The sequence below is a fragment of the Hemicordylus capensis genome, chromosome 5, assembly GCF_027244095.1.
Source record: "Hemicordylus capensis ecotype Gifberg chromosome 5, rHemCap1.1.pri, whole genome shotgun sequence".
In the NCBI taxonomy this organism is placed as follows: domain Eukaryota; kingdom Metazoa; phylum Chordata; class Lepidosauria; order Squamata; family Cordylidae; genus Hemicordylus; species Hemicordylus capensis.
The window spans coordinates 214,405,766-214,431,237 of NC_069661.1; the positions used below are offsets into that span (position 1 = coordinate 214,405,766).

At 42.1% G+C, this 25,472-nt stretch overlaps 1 protein-coding gene across 1 annotated transcript in view; it reads right to left on the reverse strand.

Moving 5' to 3' along the window:
- Positions 1–3,206: 3,206 nt before the first annotated feature.
- EP300 (E1A binding protein p300) overlaps positions 3,207–25,472 on the reverse strand; it is a 113,398-nt gene continuing 91,132 nt past the window's right edge. Inside the window, exons 21-31 of the mRNA XM_053255349.1 lie at positions 23,982–24,038; positions 23,222–23,299; positions 20,156–20,223; positions 17,983–18,133; positions 17,008–17,154; positions 15,199–15,312; positions 12,358–12,523; positions 11,797–11,961; positions 10,343–10,504; positions 8,090–8,371; positions 3,207–6,592 (exon numbers count right to left, since the gene is read on the reverse strand). Coding sequence (XP_053111324.1) covers positions 4,334–6,592; positions 8,090–8,371; positions 10,343–10,504; positions 11,797–11,961; positions 12,358–12,523; positions 15,199–15,312; positions 17,008–17,154; positions 17,983–18,133; positions 20,156–20,223; positions 23,222–23,299; positions 23,982–24,038 — 3,649 coding nt within the window. The 3' untranslated portion in view covers positions 3,207–4,333. The remainder of the gene's footprint in view (positions 6,593–8,089; positions 8,372–10,342; positions 10,505–11,796; positions 11,962–12,357; positions 12,524–15,198; positions 15,313–17,007; positions 17,155–17,982; positions 18,134–20,155; positions 20,224–23,221; positions 23,300–23,981; positions 24,039–25,472) is intronic.

Here is a 25,472-nt window from a genome sequence, read left to right on the forward strand (position 1 = left end):
TTGCCCAGGCTTCCTGTCTCCTACAATAAAACACCACCTTTCCCTCTTCTGTATGGGGCAGGTGTACAGACAGGCTTTCTAATAGGACCAAAGTATCTCCTAGACAGAACCGATAAAGACTATTTCTGAGGTGAATTTCCAGGGAACTGAAGACAGAACATGCCCTTCCAGCTCTGTACAAGTAACCAAGGTCTATCCCGGACATGCAGTAGTAAGCTCAGTTCTAGTATTTGCTATTTTTCATGAAATAACTTCATACCTATTCACAGAAAGGCACATCAGAAGCTAGCTGCTACAGCTCTGCCTCTACCCCCTTTATTGCCTGAAAATGGGATGACAGGCTCTGTCTGGCCACATCTTTTTATGCAGGAAGAGTTTCCTCACTGCCGTCTATACACCAGAGTTGGTAAGCTGCTCTGCCCCAGAGGATCCCTTGGAGAAAAACTGCATGCATTCCTGAAGCCAGGCAGCCACACAAGGTGCCTGCGAGACTCATTGGGGCTCCTTAACTTGCAGATGGCTGCCAAGGCGGCATTCAGGCCCCTGCCTCTTTGTCAGGCACCAGGGCAGGCAGTTGTTTAGGACAGGGATTTCCAGCTTGGGGCCCCCCAACGTCGATGGGAGTTGTAGTCCAGCATCAGGGGACCCAAAGCCGGGAATCCCTATTTAAGACTTCAGAGTTGTTTCAGAGGCATCAGCTCCCAGGAAGAACACACCAATGTGTCACACCCGGTTTCTGAAACCATGTAAGAGCCTGCAAGAGTTGTCGCAAGAGGCAGGAATGGGGCAACGAGTATGCACCCCAAGGGCAGCAATTTGTTCCGTAGAGAGTGCCTCTCCTCAGCTAGACACTGTACACATCCCCCAAAGCTGTGGCCATTTGGTTCTAATGGCCAGTATCGGAGGCCTCCCCCCTCACCTGCCCCCACTTAATCCCAGCCTCAGACAGGCACTTAGCAGTGGAGGGGGAGGGTCCAGTCCTCCCATCTTGTGTCTTTTCCTTCCTCCATATAAAGATTAAGGTTTTTCTTTAAAAAGACACTGCTGATAAGGGTTGTCTCCCTATCACAGTAAGCCATATATACAGGATAATTTGTGTGTTGATAAGCACGTCTTATGAGGAGTCTTCAATCAGAGCACACTTGCACTGGTTTCTAGAGTTGACTGTCATCTGTAAAGGTTTTACATATTTGCTATAGAAAAATGCATGTGTGTAACAACCCAAATCAGATTACACCCCTTGCACTTTAAATTGGTAGATTCAGGCACGTATATCTGCTATGCAAAAGTGCAACTCCTCCCCAATGTGGGGCACTGGTTCAAATTGGCACGTTTCCAATAAATGTTTGGCTCAACAGGAAAGCAGTGTTTCCACATGGGCTACATGGGGATTTGATTTAAGTACACATCAAGCACCAACTTCAACCAATAAAAGACAAATTAAGTCACAGAATGTCATTATTTGCAATGCAAAAATGCGATATTGGCCAGGGCCAGCTGCTGGAAGCACGCAACTCTTTTCTTGCAACAGCTCCACTGGCTTCCACTCCATTTCCAGTTGCCAATCATTGTTTTTTAACTTTAAAAATTTAATTGACTTGGGATCGGATAAATGAGGGGCCATCTTCTCCCAGAAGAACTTGCTTGTTCTGTTGGAGAGGCCCTCCTTCTGAACTGGGTTTGATTGGGACATGCAAAACAGCCTTCTCTGTGGCATAGTCAAGAACTCACTTTTTAAGAGTTACCTTGCCCGCTTCTTGCTGGTCTTCCACCAGTGTACAAATATCCTCCTTTGACAGGTTAATGTGCTAAATGACTAGTTTTTATTGTCCTGTTTATTCTTATTCTGGAACTGTTTTATTGGTTGTTTATTGTTCTAGTATTGTATTTGAATCTTGCTTTGTTAGCTTGGGCATGTTACAGAAAAGTTGGAAGTATTGGGGAAAAGTGACAATTCATTGAAGATACCATCAATGTTGCAGATAGTCGTGCAGAGCTTCCACTTAAAGTGAATCTTGCAGCTGCAGTTGACTATAATTTCCAGTTTCTCACTCAGAACTCACAGCATCAGCAATGTAGGACTTTTGACTACACAACTAGAACTGCATAGACATAGGCTCATGGGGGCTGCAGACAATTCATTTTGAACTGAACTCCATGGCAAAACAATCATTTACAGCTTATTGCATTTTCTATGAACTGCCATATTTGCAATACAAGTAATTGTGCATTATCCAATTATCTTCTTGCATTAACTTTTACATAAATGCTTCAGCATTAAATTAACTTCTCTTCTTTTTTAAGTACTTTGGTAAAAATCCTCCCTATGTCACCTTTTCTGAACTTGGACAATATTGGAGCTAGGTCTGTAGACACAGAACCAAAGCCCTACTCAGATATTGAACCAATCCAGAAAGGGCTTCAAGAGAATGAGAAATATGAACCAATTCAGAAAACTTATACTAGGTGCATGTAGACAACCAAGATGACATTTCCATGGTTTCAAACTGAACACGAATATGAAATCTTCCTCAAACTGTCAGGATCAGCCACACCTGCAGAAATGAAGCAAGATGTCCCTTTGGATCTCTTTGGTAGTTCTAATATACTCATTACTTGATTTGTAGAAAAGTACTAGACCATCTAAGTGCTTATTATGAACAGCTTCTGCTACGATTACTGCTGTAGATTTCTGGAATGCTACTCATACAAGGAGCCTCAGTCTTCAAACCAGTCTCCTAATGAAACCAAAACTATTTCTCCTATTGTCAGAACAGTCTGACACACTTCCAATGTGTCTAACCTCCACTGTTCCTCTTACACTTCAAATCACATTGCATGCTACTGAATCATGGAATGGTGGCTGAGATTATAGTAAGACTTAACTCCTCTATTCTGGTAGTCATTTTGAAGATGAAGTGCTACTCAAGTTAGAAACGCAAATAGAACTCCACCTAAATATTGAGAAGTGTTTGCAGTTACTAAACAAGCAGAAGCAAATACAGAGTCACAGCAATATGGACATTGATAGTTTTCATTACAGCCCAACATACCCAGCTTAAAAAGACACAATGGTATATAACCATACATTATCTCCAAATATTGATTGCCAAAAATCATTTTTGCATACACATACCATCTTCTTTCCCCATTTTAAAATAAGCACCAGTAGTCGGGAAAAGGAGAATGGAAGCATTAAAAAAAAATCAGTCTGTCTCACACAGTTTATTTAACAATAGGTAATAAGAAATCAATTTTAACAGTCTATACAGTGATCGAAAGTCCATATTTATAAGTAATCAACCTTAATTGCATGATTTACAACATTAGAGGGTTTTTTGCTTTCTATTTTCAAGTTTTACAGAAAATGGAAGAGGAGGAATAGGGAAGGGAGGGAAAGAGAAAGCAAGCATAAAGAAGAAACCCCAGGGAATTTCTCTCAGGTTAAAATTATACCCTTGGAATAGTTTCTTACCCTCTTTATTGTCTCCTTTTGTTAGATGCAAAAATAACAAAAAAAATTCTTTCAAGAAAACAAACCACAATATATATACTACATCCATTTGGCAGCTGCCCGTGTATTTGCAAAAAAGTTGTCTTCTCTCTACATGTACAAATTTTAATACTTGAAGTTTAAGTTCAGACTCTGGTATAGAAAATTCTTAGAGGACAAAAGTAGACTTAGGGAGGGAGACTGGGTTACTTTTAATTTTTACATTTTTTTAAAAGATTGACATCTTTCCAACCAAAGAGGAAAAATTGGTATTTATCTTTAATATATATATTTATATATATGCACTGTATTTTTAAAGCAACATTCACCCTTTTTGTCCTCCAGTTTAAGGAAATGTTCTCCTGTTATGTGGTGGTGTTGGGTTTTTTTTTGCAGTAGACATGAGGAAAAAACCAGAATAGGGAAAATGTTAACCATCTGCCTCAGTAAATTATAACTATCAATATTACATATTTTCATTAATTTAAAAAAAATAAAACCTATTGGAGGCTAGAGAGGAAGTAATTTGGTCAGCAGCCAAATAACTATCCTCTCCCAAGCACCTCCCCAACGCACGCGAAGGGAAAACAAAAACAAGAAAAAGGACTGGTTATGATACCAGCCATAACAAAAATATATTTTCTTTGTATTCTATTGTCCCTCAGGTTCATTTTGTTGGTTTCTTCTTTTAAAAACCATAAACTACTGCTGCAGAGTTCAGATGTATTCCAGGGAAAAATGTTGTTTCTCCTAAGAAAGATTCAAAAAATTTTGTCTTCAGTACAAAAAGTCTTGAGAAAATAAGGTTTTTTTTTTGCTCCCAAAATGCTACAATGCGTCTTAGTGTATGTCTAGTGTACTCTGTGAAAGGTTTGAATTCAAGTCTGAATTATCTGAGCCAAGTCCCAGTTCTGTGGCACTTGCACCATGAAGGCCTGCCATGCCTGGATTGCTAGCAAGCTGAGAAAGCATTGCACTCTGGTCCGGGCTAGCAAAGTGCCCTTGATCCATAGGGTTACCCTGGGCAGCTACCAGTCCTGGATGTGGGGAGCTGGTCTGTGGGGAGACGTGATGTGGAGAAGGTTGAGGCTGCATCCGAGGGGAAGGGCTGGAGTGAGGGGGCTGGGACTGGGGCCGTGGCGAGGGGACAGGCTGTGGAGAGCGCACTTGATTCGTGAGTGAGGATGGGATCTGCTGGCCTTGTAAGTGCGGGGACTGGGCCTGGCTAGGGAGCATGTGCTGTTGGGGACTCATGGGATTGGGCTGAGCTGGTGATCCCATCTGCTGCTGGAGCAGCCTCTGCTGAAAAGCCTGCTGCAAACTTGCTCCTGTATCTGCACTCATTGCTTGTGGCAGCTGACTCATTTGTCCCATATTTCCTTGCTGCATCTGCTGCATGTGATGCTGCATCCGCTGCTGTTGCTGCTGTTGCTGCTGCTGCTGCTGGGAGTATCCAACTCCCTGTGGTTGCTGGAACTGGTTATGGTTGGCCATGCCGGGGCCCAACCCTGGTCCTGCTCCTTGCTGCTGCTGCTGCTGCTGACGCTGTTGTTCAAGCATTTGATGTCGTCTCATTAGGAGATCCCGGAACTGGGGAGACATTCCTGCGTGATTCATGTTCATTGGCTGTGCCTGGGGATTCATCCCGCCCATGGCCTGTTGAGGTGGAGGCTGCTGGGGTGGTGACTGCTGGGGCATGCTGGGCCTCTGGACACCTGCTTGCATTGGGTTCATGTTTTGCATGGCTGGATTTGGGTGCACTCCTTGCTGCCCTGGCATGCCCTGCTGCTGCTGAAGCCCTGGTTGCCCCTGAGGCATTCCAGGCTGCCCTGGCATGCCCTGTGGATTCTGGTTTCCAGCATACTTGGCAGCCCGCTGCTTGATGAAAGCGGCTAACAACTGAGGGTTGGAGTGCAGGATGTTGAGCACCTGCTGCTGCTGCATGGGAGAGCTGGGAGACCTGAGAGTCCGCAGCAGGTTTTGTAAGGCTGCCTGGGGCAGAGAACTTTGTTTTGGCTGAGCTGCACCTGGTACTTGACCCATTCCAGGCTGTGGAGACATACTCATAGGCTGCCCGGGTTGGGCTACTGACATCATGGGTGGTCTCTGCATTCCTGGCTGCAGCTGCTGAGGTTGGGGCAACCCTCCCTGGGCCCATGCTGGCTGTTGCTGGATTCCCGCTGGCCCCATCCCTTGATCTATGTGGCCACCTGGACCTCTGGCCATCTGAGGCGGTGCCACACCCATCGGCTGTATTGGATTCATCTGGGGCATCTGGTGTTGAATTGGCCTCTGGAAAATTGGAACATGAGCCATCTGTCGCTGGTGATCTGCCACTCGCTGGATCTGCATGGCTATTTCCACTGCAGCTGCAGGGGGGCCTTGAATAGGGGGCTGAGCAGTCTGAGGAGTTGTTGGAGGAGTTATCTGGCCACCTGCCTTGCCCTGGGACACCGCACCAGGAGGCTGAGTTCTTGACATGCTATACTGGGGCATGTTAGTGGGAGGTGCAGGTTGGGGCTGCGAGGCAGGCTGGGGTGGAGGCTGTGGCTGTGGAGTCTGCGGAGTTGGTGGCTGCTGGCCTGTCGGAGTTGTCGGTGTAGCTGGTGTTGGTGAGGGCAACCCTTGCTGCTGGCCAACTATGCCGGTTCTCTGCATGCTCGCCATCCTCCTCCTCAGCATCTGGGCCTGCTGCAGGCGGTGCTGAAGCTGCTGCTGGCGAAGCTTGTGTTTGATGTTGAGGCAGAAGGGCACTGGGCACTTGTTCTCCTGGCAGTGCTTAGCGTGATAGCAGCAAAGAGCAATCAGCTGCTTGCAAATTGGGCACCCTCCATTCGTTTTGCGCTTGCAGCCTTTGGTGTGCTGGACAACTCTCTTCATCTTCTGACAGGACGGCAGTGAACAGTTGGCATTGCGACACTGGCAGGCATGGACCAAAGACTGGATGCAGCGCTGGATGCTCAGGCGACGCGAGTCACCAGGGCTTTGGGTGGTGGCTGTCTGTTGGTTGTTGCTCTCATCATCAATACCAAGACCCAATTTCTCCATCTTATGCTCATGGTTTTTAGTGTTGTAGCAGGTGATGCACAGGTCATAATCCTGAAAAAAGAAATGATGAGTCAAATCATGATCATGACAGTAGGACAAACATATCAACTGAAAAATGAATTGCATCTCAGTGAAAAATCTGTGGTAAAGCAGCCAGTTAAACAAAGCAATCCTCAATTGCTAGATGTGAGGTTGTTCCAATAAATCTATCTAAAATTTATGCATTTAAGCACCCTTGTTCAGAGCCAATAGAGATCTGACCTCATGAACATAGGCTGGAGAAGGAGAATGAACCAACATCCACTGAACACTATACTTTAGCCCTATTAACACATGATGTTCAATGCATGTACTGGAGTACATTTCCTATCTGTAACTCTGCATTTGAGAGGGCCTGTTCACTGTTAAAATCAAAACATGTATACAAACATCTGAACACATATACAACTAATGTCTGAATAGGGCTTTATAGCAGATGAAGATCAGCGCAAGTGGCTTAAGCATCAGAGGAACAACTAATATGGGGAGCAACAAAAATGAAGCATTGTCTCCCATCTCAGACAGATGCAATTGTGCCATACTGCAAACATACAGTTGTCAGGCAAATGACAATCTACCACACTTCTTCTAAAGAAGCTCATTATTCTGGAGAGTGAAGAGCTATCTTGAAATGGAAGCATTATACATATATTTCAGTATTTGTCGCAAAGAAAATAGCAAAGCTGAGGAAGGGCAATAGGAAATATTTGCTTGAAGGAGTTCACAAGGGAAAGCTAACAGAATGGCAGACCATATTAAGAGAACAAGATTATAGAAATTATTCTCTACTAGCTGACCCGGCACAGAGCATCTGTGCGGCGTTTTGGGGCTGGCTGTTTCCCCCTCCCTCTTCCTCCAGCCCTCCTCCTCTCCTGTTCCTCCCCCCCCCCAACAGAGCTGTGGTGGGCAGCCAAGAAGGGACCCGCTGCCGCTGTTTTTTTCTCCCTCCCATCCACCTGCCGCCACGGCTTTTCTCCCCCCCCACTGCCTTTCTCTCCGCCCGCCCGCAGCCGCCTTTCTCTCCCCCCTCCTCTACCTGCTGGCAGGCCACCGCCGGCACTTTCTTCCCCCTCTCCTCCTCAGTGCTCCTCACTTCGGAACTCTCGCAGCGTGTCGCGAGAGTTCCGCTGCCAAATCCTGGGCACGCATGTCCCAGGAGAATTAAATATATGGAAGCCCACTCACCCCCCCCCTCTGGCGCCAGGCCAGGGCCAGTCCATCCCACTGCCTCCTGCCTCCCAGCCCAGGCTGCAGCCAAGACGGCCCCTCCTCACAACAGCCGGCGTCCAGCCAATCAAGTGCCTCCGCCAGCCAAATGGAGCTCAGCCAAGGTGCCTCCAGGTGCCTCTCTCACCGGCACGCATTGCCTTGCCACATCCCCACACTGGCTGGCTAAGAGAATTAATTATAAAGATTGCTGGTTTTGGTCTTCAGAGCTTTCAAAAGTTTTGAAAATTCTCTCAGACAGCATTCAGCCAAAGTTTAAAAGATAACATTTCAAAGACATACCTCACAGACTGTGCAGTGCCATCTTGTCTCCACATGATGCTTGCACTCATTACAGGTATAAACAAAACGGTCCTGGCTTTGTGTGTGCAACTCTACCAGCATGCACATAGTTGACCACATTGCCCTTCGTAGCGAGGAAAACTCAAGATGTTTGTCTCTAGCAAGGGTGAGGAAGGCATCACGCCCATCCATCAAGTCACATGGAATGAGAGGGTCAGGTTCAGCAATTGGAGGGAGGGAGTTGGCTGAAGGACCAGCAATAAGGCGAATCACAAAGAATACCTGAAAGACAGAATGGTTGGTATTAGGCTCTGTTCAAAAAGGCTTTAAGCATCAGCTTTTATGTATGGAATATTTATTGTACTGTGGTTTTTAATCTCAATGTGAATTGTTTGAAGACATTAATAGCCTGCAAAGATCAAAACAGGCCTCTCAACTGCTCCCGATTTGTAGTGTGGGGGAGATAGTAAAGCACTTGTGGATTCCACAACTGAGAGTGTAGAATTTTCCCCTCTTCCCATCAACTAACCAATTAACTTATCTTGATGATCCAGCTATGTCACAGTGGTTATGTGCTACTGATTCCGATTGAGTACCTAAACAAAGTGACATAGACTTGGGTCAATCTACAAGCTGCCTGAAATAATGGAATGCTATCCAGTTACAATACTATACATGTGGGGAAGCATCTCCTATACTCATACCAAATTGCACCAACATGTGTCTCTTATAATGTTGGAATGCACATGCAACTCAAAAATGGTTTCACTTAATTTAGTAAGACCAAAACCAACTCAGATTTGCTTAGATACTACACTCTTGACAGTCTCTCTTCCTCCACTGTCCTTCCTTACCGCCTTAGGAACATAGGAAGCTGCCATATACCAAGTCAGACCACGGGTCCATCTAGCTCTGTACTGTCTACCCAGAATGGCAGCAGCTTCTCCAAGGTTTCAGGCAGGAGTCTCTCTCATCCCTATCTTGGAGATGTCAGGGAGGGAACTTGGAACCTTCTGCATGCAAGCATGCAGATGCTGATGCTCTTCCCAGAGCAGCTCCATCCCCTAAGGGGAATATCTTACAGTGCTCACACATGTAGTCTCCCATTCATATGCAGCCAGGGCAGACCCTGCTTAGCAAAGGGGACCAGTCGTGTTTGCTACAAGACCAGCTTCTTTTTCCTCATGTGTCAATTTAGACTCTAAGCCAGAGAGCAAGGTTTTCCATTTGTTTCTTGTTTTGCTTTTTAATTAATTAATTTTTACATTTATATCCCACTCTTCCTCCAAGGAGCTCAGAGTGGTGTACATGTTTATTGTTTATCCTCACAACAACCCTGTGAGGTAGGTTAGGCTGAGAGATACACAACTGGCCCAGAGTCACCCAGCAAGTTTTATGGTTGAATGGGGATTTGAACTTGGGTCTTCCCAGTCTTTGTCCAACACTCTAACCACTATGCTATGCTGGCTCTTTATAAATATAAAACATTAACTCAGCAAGCAATGCAAGAAGCTGCAAAATGTGCAGTGTTTCAACTTGCCCAATACCATCCCTAAATAGCTATGTAACTTTATCAGTTTCTTTAAATATATATTTATATTTATAATTTTGTTAAATACTCTCGACAACTGGCTTTCTCCCCTATTTCTGAAGATTTCAAACCAATAGAAAAATGCATGCTCCCTGTTATTTCCACAAAAAGGGGGGACTGCTGCTCATTTCAGCACCACATTCCCTTTGAAGTCTAAGACCACTGGATTAAGATAAATTTAGTTTGGGCAGCAAGTTAGACCATGTTTTTAATTTGGTCACACAGACAATATAGCAGAAGTACTTTCTCTTTTTTATGTAACCAATCTAAAGGGACATTTTGCTATTGCCATTTACCCAACTTCAATACAGTATTTATGTGTTTCAGAATCTGTAGCTAGGGATGTGCATGGAACCGGGGTGTGTGTGTGTGTGTGTGCGTTTCGAAGGTGGGGGGGAATACTTTTAAAGGCGGGGGAGGGTGCCCTTACTGCTCCCACCGTGTTTTCCTCACCGGCGCTCCATTTAAGAAGTCTCCGTTGGGGCAGCAGCATACCTCCCTGCCGCCCCGGTGTCCTCCTCGGACGGAAATAAAAGTAAGTACCCGGTGTGAGCATAACGTAACATAAAGGGCCTCCGGACTGGTTCCATGCACATCCCTATCTGTAGCCAGCTTACTTTCAAACACAACATACATGGTCATAGCTTTATACTTGCTCTTACCTCCTTGTGCTTCTCCATAGTGGCATATAGTTTTTGGGAGAGGTCATTGGAAACATTGGGCATGCCAGGCTTCTTTTTGTTGCCACGACTCAAGCTGCTCTTATTTTTACTTGTTTTCTTATTGTTCTTCTTTTTGGCATTCTTGCTATCCCCTTTGCTGACCTGGAAAATGAACCCAAAACTTAATCAAGTGATCCCCAAGTTGCTTGTGCTAAGGCAAATAAATCAGGCTGGGTCAAGCAAGGCCTGTAGGCATATGTAACTTGCTCCCAACCTCCTAAGTGACTTACTCTCACCCCAAGAGGAAGCATTGTGGCAGATGGGGCCGTCTTCAATTAACAAGACATTCCTTAATGAAATCAAATGAACTAACTTAACCAGTGCAGAGCATCTACGCTCTAGCACTCGATTGCTCCCCTCACCCCCTGCCACAGCCCTCCTCACCTCAGAGATCTCTCCACCCTCACCTGAGCCACACTCCTGCTCCTCCTCCTCTAACTGGTTGCTTCCATCCCCCTCACCCCTCTTGGTTGCGGCTGCAGCATTGCTGATGTCTACTGGCAAAGCTATCCCCACAGACTTCCTCACCTGAGCCCTGACCCACAGGAGGAGCAGCAGCAGTGGTTGACTGGGCCCTTCCTTGCTGCTGCCACCACCATGGCCGCTTGTTCCCCGTAGGATGGGGAAGGCTGACAGGCCCAGGCCGATCCCTTGCCTGCCTGCCTCCGCCAATGGCCTCAGTAGCCGCAAAAAGCAGCAGGGGTTGACTGGGCCCTTCCTTACTCCTGCCACAGCCATGGCCACTCGTTCCCCTCAGGCCGGTGACAGGCTCAGGTCCGTCCCTCGCCCTTTCTTCTTTCTTTCTCTCTCCCTCCCTCTCTCCTCCACTCACTCTTCCCCTGTCTTTCTTCCCCTCCGTTCTTTCTCTCTCCCATCCTGAGTTAACAGATCTTGTTCATCTTGTTTCCTCATCTAATCTACACAACAGCAGCCCCCTTCTCCTGAAGGGGCTCCTTCCTCTCTCACGACCCCTCTCTTCGCAGACCCCTGCCCACTATCCATCCATAGAGAGAGAGAGAGAGGGAGAGAGATTCCTCTCCTCTACAAACAAGAACATCTTCTGACCAGTAATAGTTGCATTCCAACTGACCTTAACTATCACAGGCCCCTCCTCCCTATCTGCATATGGAATCCCCACTGCCCAATCAGGTGCTTCTGCTCACAAACTCTCACAAGAGTTGCCATACACGAGACTAGCCACGGGTACGCCTTAGAGAATTATATATAGAGAAGATAGGAACCAACCAATGGCATTTTAACTTTTCTAACTATTGATGTACAAGCTGATGTCAATTCTAAACAGGCTCTGTACCTTGACTTAATTCAATTCTGCAGATCACAGATTTTACAAAGAATGACAAATGACAATCATTCAATAAAAGTGACTTCCTTACATCAGTGCTCTCATTGCTAGTGTTTTCTTCTCTCTTCCGCTCCTCCTCTTCCTGTTCTAGTTCTTTAATGCTCTCCTCTAGAACATTGGGCCAAAAATCCCCTTCAAAGTAAGGCAGCTCTTTTGCACTTGTTAGACGGTCTTCTGTTGCCTGCTTAAAAATATCCTGCAACACAAAATGTTTTCAGTCAGCGCAGTTGCCTAACAGCTCAGGAAAAGGAATACACTAACACCACCACCCCGTTTAGAGAGAATCTATTACACTTCTCTCAAAGGCCAGTTATTCCCTTCAATCCCAGCAAATTGTTCTTGAAAGCAGTTTTTCTTAAACCAGACTTTTCTTAAACCAACAAATCAGTATAGTGTCACAAGGAATATACAATGTTTTGCCTTCCCACAATTAACACACCTCATTATCCCAATAGTTTTCAATACCAAAAGTGCTAGGTGTCCAGCACTGCTCCCAAAAATGATTCTGGAATTTTCAGGGCATACACTCCTATTCCAGAATAAGCAGTGATACAAGAACCAAAATAGGTGCTGAATCTAATTCATGACTAACCTTGTAATCATGGACTATACGTTCCGATACAGATTTATCCAGCATCTTTTTGTACCATTCTTGCAGTCGTTTGGGCTTGGGAATCTTCTGGTCAGGAGGATGGCAGTGGAAAATATAGTCATCTCCTTCACTAGGTGGGCAGGCCCAAATATGTCCAGTTGTATACCTAGTAATATTTCAAAAAGCCAAGACAATTTTCTCCACTATTCATCATCAATATTAAGTTCAGAATCGCTGCCCACTGCAAACCCAGGCCCTAATAACGACAGGATACATGTAATTGGAAAAAACTAGGGCCACTTTATTGAATATTTATAAAACCTACAACAAGAAATCTTAACTAAAGTGTGGGTATCTCCTATGTGGGTCAATCTCATAGGAGCTATGCTCACAGGAGGGCGAAGGACTGGGCTTTGATTTGGTTCCGTACCCAGTTCAAACCTCCTCTCTACCATGAGATTACCCCCCGTCGAGGGGATGCATGCCAGCCCACCGCAAGGCACTGAGTGGAGTTCGCTGGCATGCACCCGAGTGGGAGCTGATCCATTCTGAGAGTTGCGAGATCACCCAGCCTTCCTCTGTATTCCCACTCACCATAACGGCCAGTGACTGCCTTAATGAAATCAGTGAGAAGTAGGCGAAAAAAGGCCCCAATAGTAGCCAATCAGTTGAGACCCAAAAAATTCCTACTTGGCCTCGATGGCGACCGGAATATCCCTCACTGAGTCCAGGGGTGGGTGCCTGCCCATAGAGCAACTGAAAGACAGAGCAATGGAACCAACTGCTTATGCAGCCACTCCTTACACGTGATTGGTCCACTGGTGTCATGTGCTGGGGACTAAAATGGCAGCCCACATGCCCATCTCTTGAGCTCGGCCCACAACTCCACCCCCAACTTATCTCATATTCTTGTTAACAGTGAAAGGGGTGAGGAGTGGCTTTCCATTCATCCATCTTTTCAAGCAGCTCACAGAGCCAGATGCAAGCTAGCAACATTACATCAAATGCATACCTCAGGACAAGGTTTCTTAATCTTGACTCTCCAGATATTGTTAGACTACAGCTCCCATCATGCCCAGCCATGGTCTTTGTGGCTGGGGATGATGGGAGTTGCAGTCCAACATCATCTGGAAAGCCAATGTTAAGAAACCATGCCTTAGGAGGACACATAATTGCAGATGACCTGCCATCCAGACTTGCTTAGTTCCAGAAATTAAGTACCTTGAAAACCTTCTAATGGAATGAGAAGTCTCGTGCAGGGATTACTAGGAAGAATGCTCGTACACTTCTACCCATCCAACCTGCTAGTACTTCTCTATGTAAATAGCTGTTCATATGCTTAAATTTAATATTCAATATTGTTTGGAGCACCTCTCAGTAGTCTATCTCCACTTTTTATTTTCATTTTAGACTCATCTGAGGAGGAGATAATGGACTGGAGGACACATCAAAGTATTTGTCAGGGCTAAAATGTTCACACTTCTCTCCACACTTTCTCCTTTTGCAGAGAAATACCTTTTGGGTATTCCTCAGTCCCCACCTATCATTAGTTATAATCCCAGGCTCCTGTGGGGCCAACTGCAAGACTTACACTACAAGCTGCTAAGCAGGTGTCTGTGCATTATGTACTAGTAGGTAGAACTGATGGAGCACATTCTGGTTGGGGGCAATCACTTTTAAGTGTCAGCTTGTCCAAGACCTGGCTTCTATATTTCTCACTTTGGGACAACTCAGCTAATATTCCCTGATGCTTTGCTAGTTAGTCTCTTTCGCTTGTGAGTCCATGACAATTAGATCTGTATTTTGTTGCTATTCCAATGTGCTATTATGGTCTAAAGTCACATTACTCTTATCACCCCACAATCTTGTTGCAATTTATTTTCTCTCCTTTTAGTAGTCAATGCATGAATATTTCAATGGCTTGTAGATCCAGAGGCAACTAGGTAGGCAACTTCTCTGTGTCTCAATTTGATGGCCAAGAACATTTGCCTTGGAAAATAAAGCAGTTTTTGACTGTTAAGTGAAATATAGGTTCTGTAGCAATCTTGACTGAAGTAGTGGAGAAGCAACAAAACCTCATTGGTACTAGATCTTCTAATGGAGATTCCATCTGCTCAGATTTACATTTTGCATAATCAAAAACTTGCTTCATAATCAAAAATTTGTGAAGACATCACTGGGATCCTCTCTTTTAAACACACATTACATCTCATTAGACCATTCCCCCTCCTTCAGATCCAATACACCTTTTGCTCATTTCATTTTGTCGGTGTTCGAAATTAGATTAAGCCTGTAGACCAGGCCTGCTCAACTCTGGCCCTCCTACAGATGTTGGCCTACAACTCCCATAATCCCTGGCTATTGGCCACTGTGGCTGGGGATTATGGGAGTTGTAGTCCAAAAACAGCTGGGGGGCCAAAGTTGAGCAGGCCTGCTGTAGACCAATCTTATGTCCCACAAGACCTTTAAGAAATACTTGGGTATTTATATATCATGTGCAAGAGTTCTTCACATTAATTACCACACAATAAAACTACTTTATACATCAGCATCACAGAACAGCTCCTCCTCTACTTTTGTCTAGCACACACTGCTACTAGGCTGACAACCATCATCCTGAAACTATCTATGAAACCGACAGCTCTTATCTTCCTATTCAGGAAAAAGGGAAGAAAGGGATTCCATTGTTGCCATAAGCAACCTAGCTCTGTATTTTCTTTCCCCTGATGGGATAGTTTTCAAGTAACACCTAAACTAAAAAGAACAAGATATGTCCTGAAGATCTTCCATTATTGTGGATAAGAGTATATTACAAAAAGACAAGATAAATGGGAAACCTACCCCAATTTCTTGACGTACTCTAGGTATCCTATTAGTATTTCATGATAGACTGCAGTCCTCAAGCATTTAGGGCGGAAGAAATGAACACTGTCAAGGTAAGATATGTATACTCGCCTAGACAAGGAGGAGAGAAAATTCATAAACCCAGGTAATAACCGGGAGCATTTTGCAATTTTTCAACACTTCCCCAATCTATTTTCCATCTTTCAAGTACCCAAGCAAGGCGTCTTCCAGGTTTCAACTCTTGAAAAAAATCACCTCTCAGTTTAGCTGTCCTTTCCCTCCCTATCCAAGCTATTTTTGTTTACTTTCCACAGTAGTTTTATCTTGTATAACACAGCACTCCCACAATTAAGAGTGTAACACAGGGCTGGTTCAGACATACCTTCACAGAGTCTCAAGTTCGCACACTCCCACATCCCCATGGGCATACTAATGCCCTCTCTTCTTTCCCAGTTTGAAGGATCCACAGTTTGCCATCTCTTCCAAACTAGCAAACTGTGATGTGCACTTACCCTACAAACCAGGATTAAGCTGTAGTGTCCAATCTTGGATTCCAAGTCAAGCACAAACAAAGTTTGATGGCTTGGGCAAAACAGCAGACTGTGGTTTGCCTCAAACCAGGAAAGAGGAAATCAGCATGCATGAAAAGAGGAGGAAGACTAAGGGTATGAAGCAAGTGTGATATACCAAAACTTCTTGAAGGGTCTGTCTAATAGCACCACATCATAATTTGGCATTATGTCTCAACTAGCTCATCTTGATGGGCTGATAAATGGTTTCTTTAGTAGCGAAGTCTCTAATGATGCTCCATGAGTTTCACAAGGTTGCATACTACTAAAGTAATATACATATTGGACCTTATTAACACTGCAACACTTCACTGCTATTAGGACTGCAAGGTTTGCTATAAAGTATAGAGAGTAAGCAGCACACACAGAAATAAGTTTAAAATGGTGCCACAACTACAAAAGGTTGCTCAAACCTTCAATACCTTGATGACTTAACATAAAATGCGATTTGCAATAAAATCATGTGCAGAATATCCTTTAACCTTTAAAACTCTGTCACCAGTAGATCAGTATGCAGAGCTTATTGCGTTTTCAAAGATCAGAAAAGGCAGGCAACATCCAGACTTTCATGCAAATAAATGGAACTTACGTTAGTCATGAGTAACATCTCACTGATTTCAATGGTACTTAGTCATGACTAACTACTTTGGATGTTGTCCAGTGTATGTAAAGGTAGAATGCCCTCCACTGTTTTGTTTTTCTCCCATATAAAATATATTCTTTGTCTTGTGTACTTTTGGGGGGATTTTTGGGGGAGGGGAGGGAAAGGGCAAGATAAGTTAGTACAATTAACCACTTTATTAGAAGCAGGGGTCAATAAGGCATATTACTAGTAGCAGCAGAAAGAAATAATGTTAAACTAGATGATGCACTATGCCAAGTCGGCTAAGAGTCTTGCTTTGACAATGTAGCCAACGGACTTTAGGTTGAGTCAAGCTGCTTTTATAAAGCAAAAGTTCCCAGCTCCTTCTATGAAGCAAGCTGTTATCCCTAGTTTAAAGAATGTGCCTTCCTAACAGCAAACACCATTGTTCCCAGTGGAGGCAAACTAATTCTGTTTGTGCAAGAGTCAGGGGAAGAATGGGGAAGATGGCTGCTGGCTTACACTGGATATAACCAGTCTTAAGTTAGTTGTTACTTGCTTCTGGGCAAAAATTCAGCACCTATTAGAAGCCTAAACTCCTATGTCTATGAAGAAAAAACGAGTAAACTTAAAAATCATAATGCAGTTCTTTACCTCTGGTTGGGTTGAGGGCAATCTGACCCATACTCCTGAACGTGCATACCAAAAAAGCACAAATCTACACCATCAATCTCTTCAAAAGCAAAGAGGGCTTTTGTTCGATAAGGGAACTGCTCTGCCATCTCTCCACTGTCTACAAACCTGCAAAATGTAAAGGCAAGAATAAAATCCATTTATTAAAATCTAGACACAGGCAAGGATGACATGGCAAAACAAAAGAGCATATCTAATCCAGTCATGTGTTAAATGATCAAAGATGGTTGTTTTCACACAAAAGGAATACCTCTAAAATCGAACAAAAATCTTTATGCAGCACTTAATGAAGTGATATCAAGCAACTTTCCCTCCCTCAGTTTTTCCCATCTCTCCTCCAAATCTATCTCACATTGCACTGCATGAATACCACAGAAAACAAGTTATGCAACAATTAGTGAATATGTGATAATATGAATATATAACAGAGCATTCTGTGATTCATATACATTACCTCACTAATAAACGTAGATGACTCACTCTCTTTAGAAAGGTGAGAATACTTTTAACATTAGAAGAGACCTGCTCACCTTAGTCTGCATATGATAATTCAGAAAAGTTATCTACACTCCAAATGAAAATTTATCCTCTTTTCCACTCCTTATGAAGGAGAGAATATTAATATTTGATATCAAAAAATAATTGCTCTATTTAATCACCTTATGATCAAAACATATGAAAGCAGTTTACTTAAAAAACCCACTGTTCTAATGGAAAGCTGAAGTGCTTATATATGTAATTATTCAAAGCAGAAAGCTTTGAGCATATTAGTCATATGCACAAAGTATCACTGATGGCAATAAAATATATTTCCAATGATCTTTTGATTACTAAAAGAACGTATTTTGCATTTCTAAACACATGCAGCTATAATAATATTTGAAGTTCCAAATACAGTCTGAATATACCCCATTAAAGATTGGGAATACATCATACCTTGCTTTCATTCCTGGTTTAACTTCTACAGTTTTCTCTGAAGTATGAACAACCCTAACAATGACTTCACCCGACTCAGGGTTATTCTGTCTTCTCAGGAAATCATTCACTCTATTCTCCAAGAACGTACCAAGCCTTGTGGTTGGTAACCCTATTTAAAACAAAAGAACTCTTAATAATCTTACAGTAATGCACCAGAATCAAAATAACTTCAACAAAATACATAATCATAACTTAAATCCAGCACATTCTTAGACCCCCAGGTTTAAAATCTGCACCAATTAAAGAATGACTAACCAACCAAGACTTCCATAGATTAATCTGCTAAGCAAAGATTATAGTCCTAATGAGTGGCCTGATACCTGTTTTCAATAAGGCTAGCTGTCTCTCCACTAAGCACTAACATAAATGTGCTTCCACTACAATAGATGCTATGAACTCATTTTAGAAGCACAAAGTAAGAGAAGCTCTGCTGATCAGATTTTGGGTCCATTCTAGACCCTTGCGAGTGGGGCCAGAAGTTAACAGCCCCCTCAGTGATTTCTTAACATCTGCCTATTCACAAGTATACTGCCTACAAATACAGAAGTTCCACTTTACTACTATGGAAAATAGCTGTTAACTTATTTATCAACCATTACTGTCTAATAGCTTTTTTAAGTACTGTGGTTAACTTGTGACTACCATGACGTCTTGCATTACTGAACTTGATACATTTATTATGGCCGCCCAGAGACGCAAGTTTGGGCGGGGTATAAATTTGATAAATAAATAAAATAAATTATGCATAAACAAATACTTCCCTTTGTCTATTCAGAGCCCACTGCCAATCCACTTTATTGGCTCATCAAGTTAGAGGATTTCTACATTTATACCACACTTTTCAACAACGTCCCCAAAGTTACTTACAACAAACTACTAAAACAAGGCAAACAGTATCTAACAGTTCAGCTCTCAAGAGCCTAGAGATCAAGAAATTGGCAAAATAAAAATCCTTACAGCCCTCCTAAAAAAGGATCAATATAATGGATCTCTTTCAAGAGGACATTCTGAGGGCCACTACTGAGAATTCAGTACAAAGTGATAAAGAAAAAGTTTATTCAGTTTCATTTCATTCATAGTTGTATAAAACTCATGTCTTGGCTACCCCCTTAAGTCATTTTTCTTCTACACTAATTTCCATGTGTTTAGTCTTTTCTTACAGCAAAGGTACTCCAACTCCTTGATTTTGTTACTATTTTTTTCTGCATCTTTTTCCAGTTGAGGGTATCATTTGTTCCAAAAACAGTACACAGTATTTCAAATAACAATGGACCATAGATTTACATAATGGTATTATGATACTTGCTGTTTTGCTTTCAATCCCTCTTTCACTACCGCTACACTTAGTTTTATTTTTCAGTGAGCGATCTACCATGACACCAAGATCCTTCCTGAACCCAGGAAAAAGATTCCGGCAGATAGCTCACCAAAAGCTTTATGTGCAACAGAACTGAAAGGGAAAATTCTGTATCGAGAATAATTAGGAGAGGAATTGAAAATCAGATATAATACAGCTTCCCTACCCCCAACCCTAGCTCTCAAACAATGATCCCAATAAATCCAGGAAGCTTTAATTATGGGGAAAAGCAAACAGATGTTGAGACTTGAAGTATCAGTTTCATATGATGGTTTGGATTCCGTTTTAGGAGAATGGAGCTGCAGAATCAAACCCTTGAATTGTTTTGTAGCAAGTTAATGTCTTCCATATTTCAAGGATGTGTAGAGAACTGGGCCTCCTAATTGCACCTTGTCAGTGCAAGTTACCAGGCAGTCACCAACAGTCCAGATTTTGTTTTTCCTTGAGTTGTTTAAATATAAAAAAGTGATCAAAGATTCATAACTCCAATTTATTAAAGGCAGTTTAATGCTGGGATCATATTACGGACAGGGCAATATTGTTGAAGGTAGTGTCAGTAGCTTAAATGGAACTCATCTGGACAACAGAATATCCTTCAACTCACAATTTTTCAAGTATAAACAGTCTAGAAAAAGGAATATGCAGCTATGCAACTCTGCTAAGACTGCAGTCCTTAAGTCATTGCTTGGAAATAAGACCCACTGAAATCAATGGCTTTAACTTCCATATAAGTACAAAATTGAGCTGTACATCTGCAATCATCCTTTCACTTACTTCTGGCAGAGAATTTATTCTCTCTCCTGGTTCGTCCTGTTTTCTTTAAACAGCCATCACAGACAAAGCTGAAATAGAAGGGAGTGAAATTTCGTATCCAACACTAATGTGAATTATTCCAACAAAAATGTTTCCTCGTCATGTTAAGCATTGCACACCAACTAACTCAGAATTGATGTCAAACATTTCCCTAAAGAAGGTACTGTAATGGATTCAATAGGTGTTTTAGAATTCATCCATCATAAATCAGAAGTCGCCAGAAGGATGAAAGTGCACACTGCCCAAACAGGTGTGTTTCACCAATTAATAGCTTTATTTCAAATTAAGCTTAGCATTTTACATTGTGAACCACACAGGAACCTTTTTGTATAGGGTGGTTTATAAATGTACTACACATAAATAAATAAGCATAAATTTAAACTGATTTAGTGATCATGGATACCTATAGTATCTTCTTTCTCTTGGCAAGCTTGAAAACCAAGTAGGTCAGTATTACGAGATAGAAGGGGTGGGGTGGGGGGGAACTGTAGCACCGCAATTTGGTCTGCCTCATGGGCCAGAGAGAATGCACACTGCTGTATTCTGCAATCTGTGGAGGGTGTGCCGTTGCTCCTAATCATCATGCAAGTTCCTTGACAGTAAGATATCTCTGAGAACTAAAAAACAAGCTGGAATCCAGGTTGTAAAAAGAACCCCAAGGGCAGCATTTACCTTACACAGCAACATTTTAATTAATATATTTGAAAACCTAATTAAATGCCCAGTTAAATTAACTAGGTTAGAGTGGTTGCAGTTTCAAATTATGGCACCAGAACGTAGTCATAGGAATGAGTTAAATTTTAAGCTAAGCAATTTTAAGCTACAAAAGTTAACTTCAACTATTTCAGTTGTCAACTCTTAACTAGTTGGAATGTTAACTAACTTAACTCCAACTTTCCCAGAATTTTATCTGACATAACTGCTCTGTAGGACTCTATATGGAACAATGTTTATTCAAACCCTATGGCTTCTTGTTTGGGAGACAGAGAGTAATATCCTTCCGATGACATGCTATCTTTATGAACTACAAGTCCCAGAGTTCCTTAGTTCATGCTGGCATTTTCGCAACACTTGTAGAAGTCAACCACCAACTGGCTGCAGGATAGCTAACAAAGCACAAGCAAGCAACAATACTGCTCCCAGTTAAGAGTGGAAGCCTGTTACAAAATTCACAGCCTCCAGAAGATGCAAGTAAATATGCTAGCATTAAAATACAAGTTTATAAATCTATCAGAGATTTATGCCCATTGTATTCCGTAATAAAAATTCCTTCAGAGTTCTGGACGTTAGTGCCAAGTTGCCTAAAATAACCATTATTTCATATTAAAATACATGCATCACAAGATTTCTTTACTGAAGTGTATGTTACATGAAAAGTGCCCCTTTGCACGATATAAGAGTGCCCTTTTGAGCCTCCCAACCCATGAAAATTCCTTTAAAATGCCCTGTGTCTCTTCTTGGCTCAGCCAGCCTAACCCTCAAGGCCCCTCCCCCAAATCCATACTGCAAAGCTCCACCACCCTCTGCAAGTTTAGAATCATTCTCTTCTTTTCAGATAGTCCAGGGAGTATTTCAAAAGTAACGTGAGTGTCATTCACTATCAAATTGTCAGATGCAGATTTTAAAATGTAGCTTTCCCTGAAGTTCAATATGCATGTTTAAACAGCTTTTTGTTAGGCAACTGAACATACTTTTCCACATGTTTCTATAAACAGAGTTGCTCATTTCAGTCCAATTGTGATTTTCACACACTTTCATTATTTCTAATTCAGACGTATTTCATTCTCTTACGTTTTGGTACTTCTGAGGAATATAAATTGGCATTTTGGCAAAAATTTCTCTTTGTAAACCGCCCTGAGCCATTTTTGGAAGGGCGGTATAGATATTGAATTATTATTATTATTATTATTATTATTATTATTATTATTGTTGTTGTTGTTGTTGTTGAAGTTCTCTATGGAAACTGCTTTGTCACCTGGCTATATCTCCTCTTCTTTCTGATTATTCTGGAATACCTATGCATTGAGTTTCACAAGGTACTTCACATGTTTTTAAAAAACATCCTTTAAAGGAGGCTTTTTAATGCTCCATTATTTTTTTGTTATATCTGGTAGGTTCTTTAGCTTTCTATAATTTTCCATTTTAATTTCAACCTAATAATTGTGGTTTTTAATCTGACTTTTAAATTTAGTTAATTTTATTACTTTTATTGTATCTGTGTCTATCTTACTGTTGTGAGCCGCCCCGAGCAGTAGTGCACTGGAGGGGCAGGGTATAAATACTTTAAATAATAATAATAAATAATAATAAAGGAGAAGGTGAAGAGGATCCAACACAGGAATTGGTATTATAAAAGTTTTATTATTCTGAAAATCGTACGATAAGCATAACAGAGATTTCAGATAAGGCAGGCCGAGTTCCAAGTAAATTAGTGTGCTTCTATGGACTATTGAAAAGCAAGCAACCAATTAAATTATGCTTGTAGGCAATTCACTATGTTTCACATATTTTTCAAAAATCAACAACTTTTTATCTAGTTACCGTAATTTTGGGCAGAAAGGCCATATCGGCGTAAAAGCCGCAGTAAGGAAAAAGGCTGAAAAATTGCAGAAATCCAGCAGAAATGCCACATCAGCATCAACGCCACAATTTGAGGAGGACATCATGCATTATTTTTTCGGTTGTGTTGAACGCTTAAGATTTTACTACATCTTGATCCTAAATTCAAGTGTAAATGCCGCATCAGTGTAAATGCCGCAGCAACAACAAACAACTTTTCATAACATACCTGCTGTGGCCTTTCTACCCCAAATTATGGTAATTTCTTTTTAACCAGTTGTGAACAGAGCTGTATAACTTTTAATATTTAAGACTAAATATTCCAATGACTGCCACCAATCTTTCTAGATTGACATACAGTTCTGTATGTCATTTCAGATCTACATACCCCTACTCCACCAAAATTGTAGTTCTTATTACCAACACAGCCAATTACCATCCATAAAAGAAATGAAACAAGCAACTCACCCAGAAGGCCAGATAACTTCATTGTGAAGTACACAGATCTGGTGCATTTTTCTCCCACATTCTATACATTCAACAAATCTGGAAGAGAAAGTTGGAAATTGGTACAATTAGAAAGAAAATTGTTTCAGAGTTAAAATGGTCCACAAGTTATGGAGTCCAAGAACAAAAGCTTTACATTTCTTCAAAACTCTACAGACTGTACATGTATCTTGACTTGGAAATAGACAGTAGAAGACAGTATCTTCAAATAATGTTGTTCAGTCCCAAACATGATTTCAGATGCATCTATGAATTCTATAGCTTTGCTCTAACTATAATTCCACTACTAAATCCAAGGCAATTTAACAGATTCCTTTGAAAACTGAATTCAAGGCAGAAAAGGAGCATGGGCACACATTTCTGACTGGCAATACTGCTGAAAGAATCTCCTCAAAAGGATATTATTATATTAAAGACAAATGTTCAATAAATTTTGAAAAATCCTACAGCAAGCTATTTTCCTGCCTGCAACACCAAATGAACAGGAAGGAATGCACCTTTAGGACTACACTTATGCAGACAGGAGAGAAAGTGTGTGCACAGCTGTGTTCTAGGAACTGGGATTGTTTAAAGATACAGTATAAAATCAATACTGTAGCCAACAGGCTAAGGGATCAAAGCTAATACTCAAAAAAGGATACCTGAAGTGACACATGATGAAAAAGGACTTCCTTTTAAAAAAAGGAAAATGTGATTAGTGAGCTGTTTAAATATTACTTACTGTTCAGGGTCCAGTGTATCATTTTTCCTTTTTGAAAACTGGTCTTTATTTATCGTGCTGGGGAGACAAATTAACAATCTTAGTTGTGATAAAAATAAGTAACTGCTTACAATCAAGAGCCTTCTCATGTCTGCAGCAGACCCTGCCACTTAGGGCTTCCTAAGCATACTTCCTTCCAAAAATTGTTTGGAAGAGTGAAGAGGAAAATCAGGTGGGATGAGATAACAGGGTATTACAACCCAGAATGAAAACACCAACTTACCTATGAAGTAGATAACTGTTGTAGAATACTGCAAGCGTGTTCAGACAACTGGGAGCAATGCAGGGGACTGCTTAAAAATCTGTAGTGCAGCACACTGGCCATCTTTGACCATGCAGTTAAGCACTACTTCCCCTCTACAGAGACTTCAAAATCAAGAGGGCGGAAATGTCTTAACAGAGTGATCAGTCTTCTAATCAAGGTACAGAAAACTTAGTGCTGCTTCTGACTATCCAGACTGACCCTCTACCACATACAGGGGGACATAGGAGTACAAAGAATGTTGCAGGGCTTCCTGTTCCCCCACCCCCACCCTAAATCCTATTCAGCCTCTCTCAGCGGCAACCCTTCCTTGACAGAGATAGTCTGAACAGTTATTCAAGCTCTGGTAGCAGACTGCACTATACCCAAGGCTTCCTTTACAGTGTAGTCTAGCTGCTGTCTTCTAAATTTTGGGGCCACTTTAATCTTGCCAATATAAGTTCTAAACTGGTCCCCAGTTTGTTTCCAGGCTCAACTCAAAGTGCTGTTTTTGGCTATGAAAGCCCTAACCAGTTTAGGACCAGGGTATCCAAAATGATTGCCTTCTCCCATACAAGTATGTGCCCAGCTTTCGAGATGTGCTTCTGAAACTGTTCGCTGGGTGCCCCATTTTTAAGTATCAGAGAGACAGCAACCAGGGAGACAGCTTTTTCAGAAGGCCTTTTGAACAGCCTCTTTAGACAGATTCATGAGGCTCCTATATCATTATTTAGGCAGCAGGTTAAGATTTTTCTTTTTACCAAGGGTTTTATTTGAAATGGTTGATGCCTTTTATTCTTGCTGAAGACTTCTGAGGCTTTCTGACTGCAGTTGTGTTTTAAATATTTTTCTATCATTGTATACTGCTTTGTAGAACTCTGATCAAAAAGACTCAAATCAAACAGCATGATACTAAATAAGCTAGATTGAAACCCACGACAACCAACTGCAACAGCACTTGTTCTTACAAACTCTACATTAGACTAGTGCGCTGTGCTCTATAGGGCTGCCTGTGAAGACCGTCCCAAAAGCTCCAACTGGCCCAGAATTCAAGAGCCAGACTTCTAGTTGTCTATAAGCAGCGCTCAGGAAACGCACTCATCTGCTCGTCAGTGACGAATGAAAAATTAATTCAGACAAGTGTATATACAGCTTCTCCACCCTCATGCTGTTGCCGGGTGGGGGGGGAGCCCAGTCATTCATGGAGGCAG